The sequence below is a fragment of the Uranotaenia lowii genome, chromosome 2 (genome assembly GCF_029784155.1).
Source record: "Uranotaenia lowii strain MFRU-FL chromosome 2, ASM2978415v1, whole genome shotgun sequence".
Taxonomy (NCBI): Eukaryota; Metazoa; Arthropoda; class Insecta; order Diptera; family Culicidae; genus Uranotaenia; species Uranotaenia lowii.
The window spans coordinates 383,657,425-383,674,165 of NC_073692.1; the positions used below are offsets into that span (position 1 = coordinate 383,657,425).

A 16,741-nucleotide genomic window follows, 5' to 3' on the forward strand; every position below is an offset into this window, starting at 1 on the left:
AATTTCGAAGTATCAAGTTAACTGCAGATTCAGTTGAATGCTGCTTCCTGAATCCAGACTGTTAAGCAATCAATATGTTTTCACGTTCAATATAGCGTAAGAATTGCTGTTTTGCTGCTAATTCTAGCACCTTTTCTTGAATTTCTAACATGTTTTAGGACGATAAAACGTCGCCTCTTGTGCATTTTTCCGTTTTTCAATGGGAACTACAGTAGATCACTTCCACGTTTTAGGTATTATTCCTAAATAAAGACTCGTGTTTATAAGATTTCTCAACGGGCTGGCTAATACCGGCAACGAATCCTTGAAAAATTTTAGGGAGACATTTTCGATATCAGCTGTGGGTTTCATATCGTTTACTATTTCGTCAAAATCTTGACTACTTATTGTTTCGAATATGTGAAATTCTCCACTGTTGTACATACTCTGATCCACGTAGCCATTAGAGCTTGCCGGGATGCTGTCATGAATTTCCATGACGCTATCAATAAAGAAGTCATTGAACTTCTCTGCTATTTCTTTTTCGTCTTTGACATCAACTCCATTGAATGAGACCGAATCTGTCCTGGTACTATTTGACTTTATCAACCTTTTTATTGTTTTCCATTAGATTTGTTGTTGTTTTCTATTAGATTTGTTTCTCTCCAGCTCATCTTAGATAGATTGGTTTTTAGTTCCTTTTATTTTTCGCGAATATTCGTTTCTCACAACTTTGTACTTATGCCAATTCCTTGAACATTTTGTTCTTAAAAATTGTTTGTAAAGTTTGTATCTACGTCTTTTGATTTCAATTAGCCTTCTGGAGTACTATTTAGTACCACGCTCAGCACCATTAGGTATCATTTTTTTACAAACAAGTGAATTAACACGATCTTTCAATAAAACATCGATACGTCTTACCAGCTCATTAAAGTCAGCGCATTATAATGTTGGCAAACCAGCCTCAAGAAGCTGTCCAAAAACAATGTTGTTATACTGACTCCGATCATTCACAATCTGATGGATCATAGGTAGACCATCATTAGTACCAAATCCAATTTCAATATTTATCGTCTCATGATCTGACACCCGAAAATCAGGAAAGATATTCGCGTCAGCTCTCTCCACATTTGTAAACACCAAATCTATACTAGAACTGCAGCGACCTCTTACAAAAACCGAATGAACTGAACAACATGGGACTTTCTGATGAGTCGAGGAACGATTCCAGCTCCATGTTTTTTAATTCCGGAACACTCCTTTTTGGAACACCCAAATGCGCGTATATGCGAAAATTGTTATTTATCTTTGAATTCTTTCGTTTAAAGTTTATTTTAATTTATATTATTAGAGAGGCTCTTTTAATTTAAAGGATTCAAAATGCTTACTCCCTGGTCCATTTAAACCCAAATTTTTCAAGGAATCTTTTTAGCCTGAATGTTATTAGATTTCTCATATTAACCATGTTAACTATACCTAGCAACTGTAACTATATCATAAGATTTTATATCTACTAAAAGACTTAATTAAAGAAAGTTTTAAAACTTAACCGAATTTCTGTAACGTAAACCGGCACTCACCTCCTCCGGGACCATGTCCCGCAGCTTGACCTCCTGGGAGCGGGACACGCTGGCCGTCCGGTGGTAGTCGACCAGTTCGTTGAGGCTGCTGAATTTGACCACCCAGAGGAAGAATTTGCCCTGCGCATCCCGCAGCACCTTGAAGTGTTGCACCCCGTCCGAACATTTGACCGACAGGCTGAAGTCACCGGGGCTGGATTCGCTGATTCGTATCAGGAAGGCGCCCTCGTGTTTGTTCGATAGCAGCTTCTCGGCGTCGGCCCGGGTGATGCGACCGTAGTACCAACTGGTGGGGAAGGAAAGATTTGGTTTGTTATCAGGTTTAACAAAAGTTTAATAAGAAATGATTTTCGAACTTACTCGTGATTTTTCATTTCTATATAATTACTAGGTATAAGTCCTTCTTTCCCGTCTAACTCCGCTCGGTACCAATTCATGTCGTCTTCCATGTTTAAAATCTGTAAGGAGAAAAAATGAAAAAACTTAATTATTTTATGCTTTAAATATTAGAAAATTCTGGTAACTATATTTTTTTCTAGATTTTTCTCAATGGAGGAACACCCCGACTACAATAATTTCAGTGAAGTCAGTTAGGAAGTAGAAACCATGCAAAGGAAATAAACCAAATAAAACGCATTGGTAGTAGTATAGTAATGACAAGGAAATCCTTTCCTTGAAGCCGACCTGAAGCTTGGTAAACACTGTAGCTATATGTATAATTCCTTCCAGGATACGTCGAGACTATTAAGAGGTCAACAAATAAGGAAATGATTAGCTTCGGATAATGTAGGTCCGGAACCACATAGGTGCGTCATAAGTGATCAATACGTTGCCTGCATTGCGTGGACATGGTTCGGTTCTTGGTGGTTTGTGCGTCTTTGATTATTGTTCACCCGGAAGCTTCGCAAATCTTCCACGATTGTCAAGTGCCCTTCAACGAATCCATGTATAGCTCAGATACACTGACAGCCTACCGTGGTTATCTGGCCATATTTAAGGTCACATCGGACGAACAAAACCACGCGACCAGTGTAAATCTTTTCTACAACATGTCCGCGACATGTTGGCTACATAAAAACGTCGTAACGTACGGGGTTCAGCGAATGTATTTGTCCACTGTAAAAGAACTTCAAAGTTACGGACCCCTCATCGAGCTAGCCCAGGATCCTTGGGTGCTAGGAAAATGCCCAAGGGAGCCACCAGAAAATGGGTCCCAAACACTTGTGGTTCTGTTTAGGCAGGACGGCACCGGAAGCCACCAGCAGCAGCAGCAATCGAAGACGCCGGGTTCCTTCCGGTTTAATCTTACCCTCGACTACAGTTTTCCGGGGGAGTTCGATTATGGTAGTTTGAAGCTGGATATAGAAGAAGCGGATCGTGTCGGTTTCGTAAGGCCTTCGCTGATACGGAAAGTTAGTTATAGACCACGGGAGCCGCGGTCGCGAACTGCTATGAAAGCAACTGGAAGTATGTGGAATAATCCTCGGTTTCTAGTTTTACTGGTGGTGTTGTTAGTTATTTTGAAAAGTGTAGAATGACGCCACGTTTGAAACAGAGTAGTGTACATTGAACAAGATAAATACAAATCTGGAAAAAAGTGTTTTTTTAAATTTTTTGTGAAATGATCTGAAATGTTAAAAAAAAAAACTTAAAGAGATTTCCTTTTTCTGTTGGCCTTATTAGACTCAGAATATTCATTACACTAGTTAGAGCAAGTTCACTGGTGTTGGGAAAAAGTGGTAGAAATTTTGACACTTACGGCACATTTTGAAAATTTTGCCATGTAAAAACATTTTCAAGATCTGTGGCCTTCAAGTTTTTTTTACAACACGTGTTGTATTGTCGCATGCTGTGATGCAAAAATAGCAACATTTCTATAACATACGGCTGAAATAGAAACAGTGTTGTAAAAAAAAATACAACGCCCCAAGATCTTGAAAACATTTTTGCATGGTAAAATTTTCAAAATGTCAAAATTTCTACCACTTTTTCCCAACACCAGTGAACGTGCTCTAAGAGCAAGTTACCTTTTTACTCTATACAGAAAATTGTTTGAACAAAGAATGAAGAATATAATTGAGGTCCTCAGAATCAGAGGGTGAGGTGCCAAAATCACCAACTGTGAGTTAAGTACATATACCAATTGATTCTTCATATCTCAATCTACATCTGCTGCAAAACTCTGATTTTTGGATAATTTTGTCAACACATTTTCGATTCAATTAAAACGATGATGTTTCAATTAAAAATTATTTTATAGCATACAGAATTTGATTACTAGGCTCTGGTTTCTGAATTATGAAATTTGAAATATAATCATCAACGATGAATTACGGATTTTTAAATCAAAACCTAACAACTTTAAGTTTGGATTTATGATTCAAATTTTAACTGATCAGTACTGATTGATATTCTATTTTAATTTCTTTTCTCTGCAATTTTGAGAACAGAATCCACTAAATTCTATTCTTCCTATTATACTAATATTTTGATTTGATTCTAGTCTTGAAAACTTGAGCCTGAACCTGAGTTCTAAGAGCTTGACTTTGGACTTGGCATGTTAATCTAAACTCTGAGTCTGAATTTGCAATCTAACCAGAAAATTTGAATATTGTAATTAAAATTTTGAATTTGAAGTTCTAACACAAATTTTGGAAATTATTCTGAGGCTTGAATTTGCTTTTCAAATCAGCTTTTTTATTGTGATAATATCTTAATGTAATTTTAAGCTCATACATTTAAATGATCTGTGTTTTTCAAATTTTTAATCAATAAAGAATGCGATTGCCAGTAAATTCGCAAAATGTTAAATGGAATCACACAAACATTTCTTATCTCGTTCTACTTTTTGGGCATTTTATTAATGAACATGTAACATGGTGCCCACTAATTTTGAATTTTTCTGTTTTCTCGCATTTTTCCCCGCATAATCTTATGAATTCCCGACTCTTAAAGGTTAAAAATTGAATTTTCTTGCGAAAAACAGTTTTCTCGAACAAATGGAAGATACATAAGTTCTTCGCGCCTTCGGCGCTTATAGAAAATTTGTTAATTTGTAAATGTCAAAAATTAGTAAATTTACAAAAAAAATCTCAATATTTTTTGGAACTCGAACACTTTAGAGTACTAAATGATATGCAGAGATGTTAAAATCGTGAGTCTACTGTCTACATACTCGCACTTAGCCCTTCTTTGCAGAACGATTTTATTTCGTTAAACTCAAACTGCAATGATGCTATCGATAGTTCAATTCGGAAAGCATCAGGAACAGCGTTGCCAGATTGAAAACCGCTCAAGTCCGTAGATTTTACGAAAATCGAAAAACGTACTGATTTCGGTAAAATAAAACTTGATGACCTTTTTTTTTTTTGGTTGTCAGGTAGAATTTTCATTTGTCCGCAGAATCCCTTCAATTTTTTCGATTATCCGTAGAAAATCCGTAGGAAATGCTGAAAATCCGTAGATTTCGAGTATCGATCCGTAGCTCCGTAGAAATGCTGAAAATCCGTAGAACTACGGAGAAATCCGTAGATCTGGCAAGGCTGATCAGGAAGTAAGCTTCGGGTAAGTTCGGCAGGAGTAAACAGCAATCGGGGGAAACATCAGCGCAATGGTTGCCAGATGTACAGATTTATCTAGACCGGTACAGATTTTTTAGCTCATTTTTGGTACAGAATCTGTACGTACAGATGACAGATTTTCAAAATTTGGTACAGATTTGTACAGATTTTTGACTTTTGAAAACTTAAAAAAAAAATTTCACATTTTGTTTTTATTGAGTTTATTGAAAACTTTATATAAAATAAGTCAAAAGTTATCCTTTATAACTCTGACGGTAGGAGTTCTTTACATGGGAATTACACGATGGAACAATTAGATATCCAAATTTGCTACTAATAATTAAATATCTGATTATAATCCCACTCGTCAGCAGTGGTTGAGCGCATTTTCTAGCCAATAAAACCAAAGTTCGTAATCGTCTGAGTGTTGACACATTGGACGCAATCCTTAGAACGAAAAGTTATTTAAGATAAAACGGCGGATCAAAAAATGTCTTATTAAATGTGACGCTCAAAAATCGTTTTAACAAAACTTTGTATAAATATCATGAACATTAGCAAGTGATTATTATGAAATATATTTTTTAATGTCAGGGTTTTAAAGAGAGAAAATAAAAATGGTTAAATGAGCTGTTTAACTAAAAATCTGTACTTTGTGCAATGAAGTATCTATCTTTTTTAGGATAAAAAAAAGGAAGCAAAATCTTTTTTTTTTTTTTTTTTGTATGGGTTTATGAGCTACCTGGCTGACCCGGAAAGGAAAAACAGATCGGGGGACAGAAGAGGAAAATTTACATGAGAGTAGAATAGCTTAGAGTAGGATAGCGGCAACAGAGCCCGAGGGTTCTGAAGCACCAGTTTAGGGAAGCGTTAAGATAGTGCTCGACGGACTGGGACAATTGGGCCCTACATGAGCTTCGAGTTAACCCAACCTCCAATTTAACCGAGCAGTAACAGTATGGTAGCAAAAGTTATCATATGCTAACGTCTCAATATCATTGTCTGAAGGGTTCACTATCTTACCGTAGTTGAGTTATCCCTACCTGTCACCTAACCTTACTCGATTTAATGAATTTATGATCGTTTTTAATCGATATTAACATAGATTTACTAATAAAACATATTCCCGAATTCAGCACAAAACATCTAAATAATAAGCTATCTCTCAATGCAGCAATTATAGAATTTCGCTAAACACAAATATGAATTGTACCATTTTTTTGGAAAATCAAAAAATAAAATAGAGATACAATTATGAATTCCATGATCAATACCATTTGTACTATCATTGACTTATCAAAACAACAGGATATAAACCATAATGCAAATGGCGATTCTGTTCTTCTAAAACCTCATTACTAATTTCGAACAACTTTTCAAAACAACCTTCCTCGATCTTTGTTTAGTTAAAATGAATGTCAATATTTAAAACCCCGATATTATTTTCCTGGACGAGAAGGTTCTTGTTTATCAAAATCATACCTTCTATCTTCTACATCCTTATTTGAATTTCAAACCTAATCAAGCTATAGATCGAACTACAAAAAAAAAGTATAAAAACGAGAAAGAACTAGATTCAGATAGATTGGGTAATTAAAGATGTTTCCCAATGTGTGATTCCTTAGAAATTCAAAATAAATACGCGGCTGCTCTGTAATTATATTAACAACTTGGATACCATAAAACAGAATTTCTAATTGTCTATCACTCCAACTTTTGTATTAATTTTACATTATACAAACAATAAAATAAATAGCATGATTGAATTCATAATCGGACCATACTGCTAATGACAATGCTGTTCTTCTAAAATCTCGAACTCTTAACAACTTCTCAGAGCAACTTTCCTCAATGTGTTTCTGATGAAATAAATTACACTCCTATTTATAAATCTCCAATATTATTCCTGAACTATCATCTATCTTTTACTTCATTATTTGAATTTCACACCTAACCAAAAAAATGGACAAATCTTTCAAAAAGTGTTGAAACGAAAAGGAAATATTCTTGACAGGAAACTGTCTAAACAGCATCTTGATCCAATTAGCCTCTAGTTCTTGTAAAATGCTTGATTTAAGAATAAGCCTTCGAAATTCATAAACCGCAAATGCACACTTACTAGAGCATTGGGGAGAAGAATACTATTACTTTATCTTGCCTAGTAGCACATTAAACATTGAATACCTAACCATGTGCCAATTGTTAACATCCTCATCCAACTAATTCTTGCACAATTAAATTGTCTATCTGATTTTGGCAGTTATCATTCATTTACAATACTGTCTATTCCAATCTAACTTGCGCATGGTGGAAAAGTGGAAATATCAACATTTAAACTGAAAATTGTGATATTTCCACTGCGCAATGCTGTTGTTGTCCAACGGAAGGGAGGGCAAGTGTTTCAACTCCCATTCACCTTATCAACATGGATCATCAAAGAAAAAGTATACGATATTGAACCACCTTTTAATTTACTTTCTATGATCTCATATCGAATAAGGCTACGTGCAACCGCCCTTTCAGGTTTATGTTAGTTTAGAGTCTGTTTCCAAACCGTCAACTTCCATAAACACAGTAATGCACGCCGTCGCCGTGACCCATTACAGCCTAGGGTACGGAAGTATCTATCTTTTTTAGGATAAAAAAAAAGGAAGCAAAATCTTCACATATCAACAAATTGAATGCAGAACTTTGTTTAGCTTCGGTACAGATTTTGGTACAGATTTTTGAGCTTTCGGTACAGATGAAAAAGATTTTTTCGATGAGCGGTACAGATTTAGATGTGGCCACGTTGATCAGCGCCCAGCGGAGCGAACGTACAGTTCTGCGAATTCAAAATTCAAATCGGTTTCGTTCGGCAGCCGAACACATCAATCGGACAACGCATAGGGGCGTGGCTAAAAGTGGTAGATACAAGGGAACGGGAAACGAGCGAGAGAAGGGTGCGAGGAATGTTAGCTCGGTCCGTCGGGCAACGATCGCTCGTGTGCATTCGTGTTCGGTAAGCTTCGTTCTGTTGTTTCGTTGGTGTGATTTTATTCCTGCGAGGCATGGAAAACATCAATGCAGAACTGTACTCTTCGTTTTGTGTGCAATCACGTAATGATTGGAACGAAGATAAAATCAATCTGCACACAACAAGTTAAACTCGGAAAAAATCAGCCGAATGATTCTTTTCGAAGCGAGTTTACACATCGCTGAAGTCATGTGCTGAACTAAAAAATCTCGATTTTTCAAGAAATTATCGACTTTTGCCCCCATTTTCCCCATTTACCCCATGGAATTTAGATCAAAATTTTATTTCGCTTTTGAGAAAAAAATGAAAATATGAATCAATTTTAGTATTCAATTGGTTTATATAGGGGAAAATGATCCATAAAGAATTTTCCCGATTTTGATTTAAAATTTCCAGTTTTCCCGGTCCCATTTTCAATTCCCGGTTTTTCCCGGTTTTTCCCCCTGTCAACCTGATCTTTCACTCTTTTTTTAATCTGAGTTTCGATTATATATTGTTTATTCGATTGTGGGAATTTATTGAAGATTTTTGATACCTCGAACATGCCATGTCTTTAATAATGTTTTGTTTAATCGTTTGTGACATTGCATCTGTTGTTTTTTGTGTATTGTGCTTTTTAAATGCAGTTTTTAGGTTTTACTTAAAAAGTGCTTTGCTTTGAAGCATGGATTTCATATTTTGAATATTTTCAAGCTATATTTAAAAAAACGTGTCAATTTCTCAAAGAACAAAAAACGTAAGAACGTACTGGGGGGACGGGGGGTTTAGGCAAATCTTACTTTGTCTTACCAGGGGGGGGGGGAGTAGAGGGGGGTTGAAAAATTCCAAAATCGTTCTTACGTAATTAGTGAACCCTCTGTATGTCTTAAAAAATACCGTGAAATCTGAAGAAGTAGTAGTCTTATCTTAGGCTTGCCAGATACTTTCAGAAAAAAGCGGGACATTTGAGAAATTCCTTAAATAAACTAAGTTATATAGCCAAACTTATACGTATATTGTCAATGCAATTGAAACTTGAAGTTTTGGCGCAGGTGATTGGCAACCTTGCTAACCAGCGACGATAAAAAATGTCATATCAATTCAGCAAACACTTCGGCAATCGGTAACCCATTATTTTGTTTGGTTCCGACACTTTAAAGATATTTGATAGATTTCTAATCAACATGAAATTTTGCCAGTAAATATTGACGGTGCACAGTGGTCCAATTCCCTAAAAACCTATGTTTTAAAAAGGCATGTTTTCAACACTTTTTCAACATCACTGAAAGTAACTTATTATTTTTATATTTACCAAAATTTTTTTTTCAATTTTACCGTAAGAACTTGAAAATTTTTGATAGCCTAATAAGGCCGGAACAAATTTTAAATCCTTCTTTTGTCACTTGGAGTTGGAACAACCCGAGGGGGAAGGGGATAATAAAAAATGATGCCAAAAACTAAGAAATTGGAATAAATTGCACAAAAGCTTGTATGACAGAAAATTGCATACCACATCATTGCACAAAATCTATAGATCAAATAAATTTTTTATCGAAAAATTCAATAAAATTAAGAATACAAAAGTTGATAGAACACCCATCTTTCACAATATGTTTTTAGCTTTTGTAATCTTTCGGATAGTTGACAAATTCTTCGAAATTTTCATAAATTACTTCAAATTTTATTTACTTCCCCCTTCTGCTTTTTTGGAAATTTCGATAGGGGGATTGATATTTGTTCCGGCTTAAGTGGTTCCCAGTATTTGAAATTTTCCATATACTTTCTGAAAAATGTCTTATATCCTAGAAAGGTTCATTGATGCTAAAATCAACTCAAATTCAACACAAATAAAATGTTTTCAAATCAGATTACAATAAATTCCAGATCTGGAGCTGAACACTTTATCAAGTTTTCATTGACTGTATTCTTTTTTACTAGTTAATGAAGAAATTTTATATAAGACTAGCTGATCCCGTACAAACTTCGTTTCTCTTTTAACTTCAAAGCTGATGAAAAAATTGCTCAAAATACTAAACAGAATTTTCAAGCGACCTATTTACTACCAAACGGAAATAAGAAATTGTTTGATCGTCAAAAAGAACACCCGTGTACGAATTTTTGTCTTTTTCGGATGCATAATAACGAAATTATGTCTTAAATATTATAACGGTAATATGAACGACCCTTTTCTGTCGTCTGATTCAAAATTTTAATTCAAAAATCAATTATCCGTTTTTTGAAACACCCGTGAATTATTTTTGTCTGTATCTCATGCATAATAGAACAATTATTGCAAAAACATTAAACAGTAAATGGTGACGACCCCTTTTTCTGTCGTCTAATTGAAAGTTTGTTATCAGGAATCAATTGCTCGTCCCGCAAAACTCTCGTGTTTGAATTTTTGCCTCGATATAATGCTAACAATCTCAATCCAATGCATAATAACGTCAATACCGCAAAAACATTGAACAGTTTATATGGACGATCCCTTTCGCAGACCTCTGAATTAAAATTCGACTCCTCAAATCAATTACTCGTTCCTTTAAACTCTCGTGTAAATACCATGTTTCCATCTTAATCTAATGTTTTAAGCATTAATATCGCAAAAACAGTTTCAATATGGACGACCATTTGGCCGACCCTTGACCCTGAATTTGAAACCTGGAATCGATCGATCGTTCCTCAAAATACTCTTGCGCAAATTTTCATAAAAATCTAAACAATAACGCCAATATCGCAAAAACATTGAACAGTGATATGGACGACCCCTTTTGCCGATCCCTGACCCTGAATTTAATACCTGAAATCGATTGCTCATCCATCAAAACACTCATGTGCAAATTTTCATATCAATCCAATGCATAATAACGTCAATATAGTAAAAACACTGAAAAGTTCATATGGACGACCCTTTTTGCCGACCCCTGACCCAAAATTCAATACCTGAAATCGATTTCCCATCTCTCAAAATCTCCATGTGCAAATTTTCATAACGATCCGACGAAAAATAACGTGAAAAACGCGAAAACAATATTTGACTTGTATGGACGACCCCCTTCAAAAGGGGTCAACCGAAATTCTGAAAACATTTTTCATCATTCCTGGTCCTAATGAGCATCCATGCCAAATTTCAGCTCTCTAGCTCTTAAAACGGCTGAGCCTATAGTGGACAAACAAACAAACAAACCCACAGAAATTGCTTTTTATATATATAGATAGATGAGAATTTTTAAATAAATTCGCAAAAATTTATCAAAATTTTAAAATATTGATCTTAGGGTGTTTTTTATCAAAGTTTTTTAAATTATTCTATAAATTGTAATTTATAAATTGTTATTAATTTTTTTTTTCATATTTCACTTATTTATTATTTTTTCATATTTCGCATGCTTAAAATATTATAATATATATTATACTATAATACCAAATTTTGCTTGCAGTTTGCTGTTGATATCTAAATTTGGTCTTAGTTTGCTGTCAAATCAGAATCTTTGATACCTTAGTCAGCCTTATTTTGCTGTCGCAGAAAAATCCACAGCAAATTTTGCTCACTTTTTGCTGTTCACAGCACATTTTGATCTCAGTTTGCTATCGATTTGGGCTTCATAGTCTGCTCGGGATTGCTATTTTCATGAGGAATTCATGAGGAAAAAGCGGGACGGCGGGACGTTCAACAAAAAAACGGGACATCTCCCGCTTTTGCGGGACGGATGGCAACCCTATCTTATCTTCAATTACTTGAATAAGAAAACATTCAAATGAATCATACCATAAATATGAGTGCAATTTCCGTAGGATTTTTCTACGAGAGGACTATGAAGGGCACAATGTTTCCTTTATTGTTCTCTGTCTGGGCAGCCTTTTCGGCCATTTTTTGCTTGAACAGAAGAAAAACAACAGCAACTGCCAAGGAACGACTCTCCGGGGAACTATTTTCGTTTTCCAGATATCAGGCAAAAAAAGCAAGCAATTTGTAAGCGGGCAAAAACAAATAGATTTTCGCAGATTGCAGTGCTCCACCGAGAGGGCGCGCGGTGGAATAATCGTAATCGATCAAAGGTGTAAGGATTTGTTTTTTGGGGGTTGTTCCGCTTCAAGACTTTTTTGATTTAATGGCAGATGTTTGCCGTCTACAGGTCGTCTTCTCAGTTGTTTATTCGGGAAATGGAAAATTAAGTACAAGAATTATACAAATTATAATTTAATAAAATGATAAACTTTACCTGATTTTGAAAAGAAAAAATCAGAGAAAACTGTAAGAATTTTGAGGATCAAAATAAACATTAAAAGTCAATCCATAGGAAACCTTTTGCTTTTTCTACTATATTCAAATTCTTTCAATGTATTGTCATGATTTATTCTCTAAATTGGGCATTATTTTGGTTTCTCTTTCGCCAAGGGCACCGATTTATTCGCATCACCCGACACACATTTCCGATTGCATAATACAGCATGGGCCTCCTGATGATGGCCGCTCCAGTTCGATGTTGGAATATTAAATTGTTTCGAGCCGCCCGGCACAAAGTCCGGCCGGCCATTTATTTTCGTGTCCAATTACAAATCCCGTCTACTGACCGTAGAACTGCGCCACCATTATTGTCGCAAGGGAACAACTTGCCGCTCAATGAATGCGTGTGCTAAAAAGAATGAAGAATTCCAATCACGATTTCGGCAGCTCATCTTCAACTGCTTTCGAGGAAAAAAGGCCTGGGTTCTAGCAGAAAGGAAGGAAAGCAACGGTGTGGGAGCTTTGAACCGAGTGATACAACCTTTTCTTAAATTTCGATTGAAAACATTAATGAATTGCGGAATTCTGAATGAAATGAAATTCGCACGCCCAAACCACTCCACCTCCACGCTGCTTCTAGTTTGTTATCACAAAATGTGTACAAGTGGGGGTGGGCAAGGCTGTTGTGGGCCGATTTTTGTGGAACCTTTTCAGCTGATGTGTTTTCGGAAGGTTCAAGTATTGATCGATATTTTTTAAAGTGTGTGTCTAATTCATTGAATGAGGGTTTCAGCAAAAATGTTTGGCCAAAGAATGGAACCTAATCGTTCCTGGAAATTTCCTACTGCTGCTGATGGGTTCCACTTATGCAGGAAAATTGTAGGAGTAGAAGTAGCTCTCGACCTGCCGTCGTCGATCCATTCAAGAGCGCCCGTGATTTGATAAAGGAGATCTTGTGTTTGTATTTATAGGATGCAAATTTCTTCGTAAAGGTTTACCTTTTCGGATCGAAAGTTTGAGCAAGTGCGTTGATGTCCTTTCCACAAAGTTCTTGAATTTTGATTGGTTATTTTATTTTCAGTTAGGAATAAAACATACCAGCGCGGTTCTGACGTTTAAAGTTAGAGATAAATTTAGTGAATGCGATGAACATTCTAATCAGAACTTCAATTAAAGGACTCAACCATTTCAATGCCCTTGAGACATCGTGAGACATCGACAAGTGTTCTGATAAGTAATAATTTTTATTTTCTGATAAACGAATATTTATTTATTAGATTGCTTAAACGATAAAATAATACGCTGGAACCTATATTGTTTTATCCATTTGAAAATTAATTAAAAAAAAAATAAATAAGTGATTACTCTTTGAGCTACTGACACTAACTTTTTTTTTGCACTTCCACATTTTTTTGACACCCGAAAAATCAGGTTCACATAACTGAGCTTCTATTTTTGGATTATAATCATGACGAATCACTCAAGTCTTATCTACATTAAAAACCAAAAATGCATTGAATATTGCTGGGTAAATCGGCTTCGATTGTGTTTGCAAAACTTATACTTATGCGAGATCCTAGATTTGTCTATTGAACATCTGAACATTTGTTTCTACCTAGAGTTTGTGAAGTTAGAAAAACTGTGTCACAAAACTACAAAACTAGATTTTTGTGAATTGACACAAATTCCACATATTGACCATTTTTAACAGCATCTTGTTAATCAAGTGATAGCGCCCTTCCATCTTGTATTACTGGCTACGTCATACATGTCCAATATTCCATCAGAAAAATTATTTAAAAAATGTCTCGATTTTGTCACTTCCCCCAGTTTGTCACCATAAAATCTATCATGGGGCTGACAAAATCGTGGTGGAGGCCGAAGAAGATTTCTATAAGGGTTCGAGATCCCTCTCTTTCACTGGAAGGGGGGAGGGAATAACTCGAGAACTAATAAATCAAATGGAACCAAATTTGGCATGGGAAGATTTTTGGGAACAAGAAATAATTCTATGATATTGATGTTCCCCTCCCTCCTTCCATTGAGAAACGGAGAAGGCGGTGTCCCACACAGTTTTTTGTCAAGCTCGGAAATAATCGAGTGAATGAAACGAAATTTGAATGAGAAGATATTTGAGCAAGAGAAATGTTTCTCTGATTATTTGATACCCCTGAATCCTTCCCGTTTAGAGATATAAAAAGGGGGAGGGGTCCCTCATGCGTTTTTTTGCACAACTCGAGAACTTATCGAACAAGTGAAACCAAATTTGACATGGGAGGATAAGAAAAGTGTTCTTAAATATCATTATTTGGAATCTTTCCCTTCTTCCAGTGAGCTGATTGAAAGGATGGAGGGGGTCTCAGATACCATTTTTTGCCCAACTCAAGTTCTCGAGTCGGCCAAATGAAACTTCGGATACGAGAAAAGTTTTTATGATGGTTTGAAACCCACTTTTTCTTTTGGAGGGATTAGATTCTCGAGAACTAACTAAACGAAAAGAACCAAATTTGTCAAAGAAGGGTACTACAGGGAATGATTCTTTGACTATTTGAGACCTTTCTCTTCTTTTATTTGTAAGATAGGTAGGAGAGAGGTGCTTCCATATAGGCGGAAGATGTCCCTATATATTTTTTGCATAAATCGAGCAAATGGAACTAAATATGGCATCGAAAGGGTTTTGGGATACGAACAATAATTCTATGATTTATTGGGACCCCTTTCTCCTTGCAGTGGAATGGATGAACGGAGAAGTGAGAACCCCATATTATGTTTTGGCATAACTTGAGAACCAATCGAGCAAATACAACATGGTATGAGATAAAAAAAATGTATAAGTTGAGACGCCTCCCTGCATCTCTTGAGGAGATATCGAGCTAATGAGATCACATTCTGCATGAAAGAGTATTTATTTAAATAGAGGGAATGTTTTAAATGCCAAAAAGCATTTGACGTCATTCAATTAAGATTTTTTCAGAAGTTCGAGACCCTCTTTACACTGGAAGAAGCAGAAGAGGAATTCTGTACAAATAATACATAATTTCGGGCTTAACGAAAGGATTTAAAAAGAAAACAAAAATAAATGGTTTACTGGTGAATATGATCGTTTTTTGGACGCTACAAATCGAACAGTGATTTATCGAAGTTTTCTGTGGTTCACCGACAACCTTTTACCTTTTACCGATTATCCAGAACCAATGTCATCTTCATTTAATAAAGTAAAACTGAATTGGAGCCTGCCGTTCTATTCATAAATTATGAAGAAATTAAATTCTCGAATTTTCTCAACAATCTAGGAGTTATTTTTGAAAACACTCTCTGTTGGAATTCTCAAATTAAACATCAGACTTCGTAAATCTATTCTTCTTCAAAAAGATTCAATGTCAGTTCTAGACACTTAGATTCTACTACTAAACTCAAACTTTCCTACTACCTCACTTTACTTATAATTGTTTTACGTTTTACGAATGTGTCTTATTTGAATCGTATCAAAATAGCGTTAAGAGCTTGTGTTAGATAAGTCTGCGGTCTTAACCGGTTTTCTAGGGTAACTTTCCTTCGAAAAAATCTCCTTGCTTACAGTTATGCGAATTTTTACTGCTTTCGCAATTGTATGATGATTTTCAAAGTTATCAATAGTAGAAAACTTCCTTATTTGTATGAATAGATATCTGCCTGTCGTAGTTCCCGTTCTTCCAATTTTTTCATCCCACATCATTCATCGTTGTACTATGGTAATATTTTCACAATATAAAAAAAATTGGAGCCAGCTCCCGACGTGTCTATACATAGTTAAAAATTTCAAAAAAAGGATTCACTATATAAATAAAATACTGCCCTTCTACTAATTAAAAAATTGTAAAGATTTGAAAGATCTGTGATCTTATGTTATATGAGTATTTTAAAATCTGCCTTACAACAAATCAACACGAGAAAATTTATTACGTGTTCCGTTGACTTCTGAAAGCTTTTGGACAACGAGTCCTCAACGAGCCTAAAGTTTGTATGGGATTTGGAGACATTTTGTTCCGGAGGAACGTGAAAATCCAGATTTTTCTTGAATAACTTTAGTCCTCTTCGACCGATTTCTTCACTTTTAATGCTGCGTCAAATGTTCGAAGCAGTGTCTCTCATTAATAGTTATGAATCCCTTAAAAAAGATAGGTATTTTTTAAATAAACTGATTTAAATAAAGCTGTAAACTTTTTTATCTTAACTCGAATCGAAATGCAGTCCTCGAATGAAATGTTTTTCATAGTTTAGGCTTTAAGAAAAACCGTTTTCAAAGAAATCGGACAAAGGGGACCAAAGTGGACTTTCATGCTTCTTCCGAACAGAATGTCTAAGAATCCCATACAAACGCTCGTTGAGCGACCTCTTCCCGTGATCCGATCTGGCCCAA

At 35.5% G+C, this 16,741-nt stretch overlaps 1 protein-coding gene across 4 annotated transcripts in view; it reads right to left on the bottom strand.

The window, feature by feature from the left end:
- The window catches only part of LOC129748346 (growth factor receptor-bound protein 2), a 120,806-nt gene that overhangs the window by 9,586 nt on the left and 94,479 nt on the right, over positions 1–16,741 (bottom strand). For all 4 annotated transcript variants that reach the window (XM_055742918.1, XM_055742916.1, XM_055742919.1 and 1 more), the window contains 2 exons: positions 1,920–2,017; positions 1,560–1,845 (listed from right to left, as the gene is read on the bottom strand). In XM_055742918.1, coding sequence (XP_055598893.1) covers positions 1,560–1,845; positions 1,920–2,017 — 384 coding nt within the window. The remainder of the gene's footprint in view (positions 1–1,559; positions 1,846–1,919; positions 2,018–16,741) is intronic.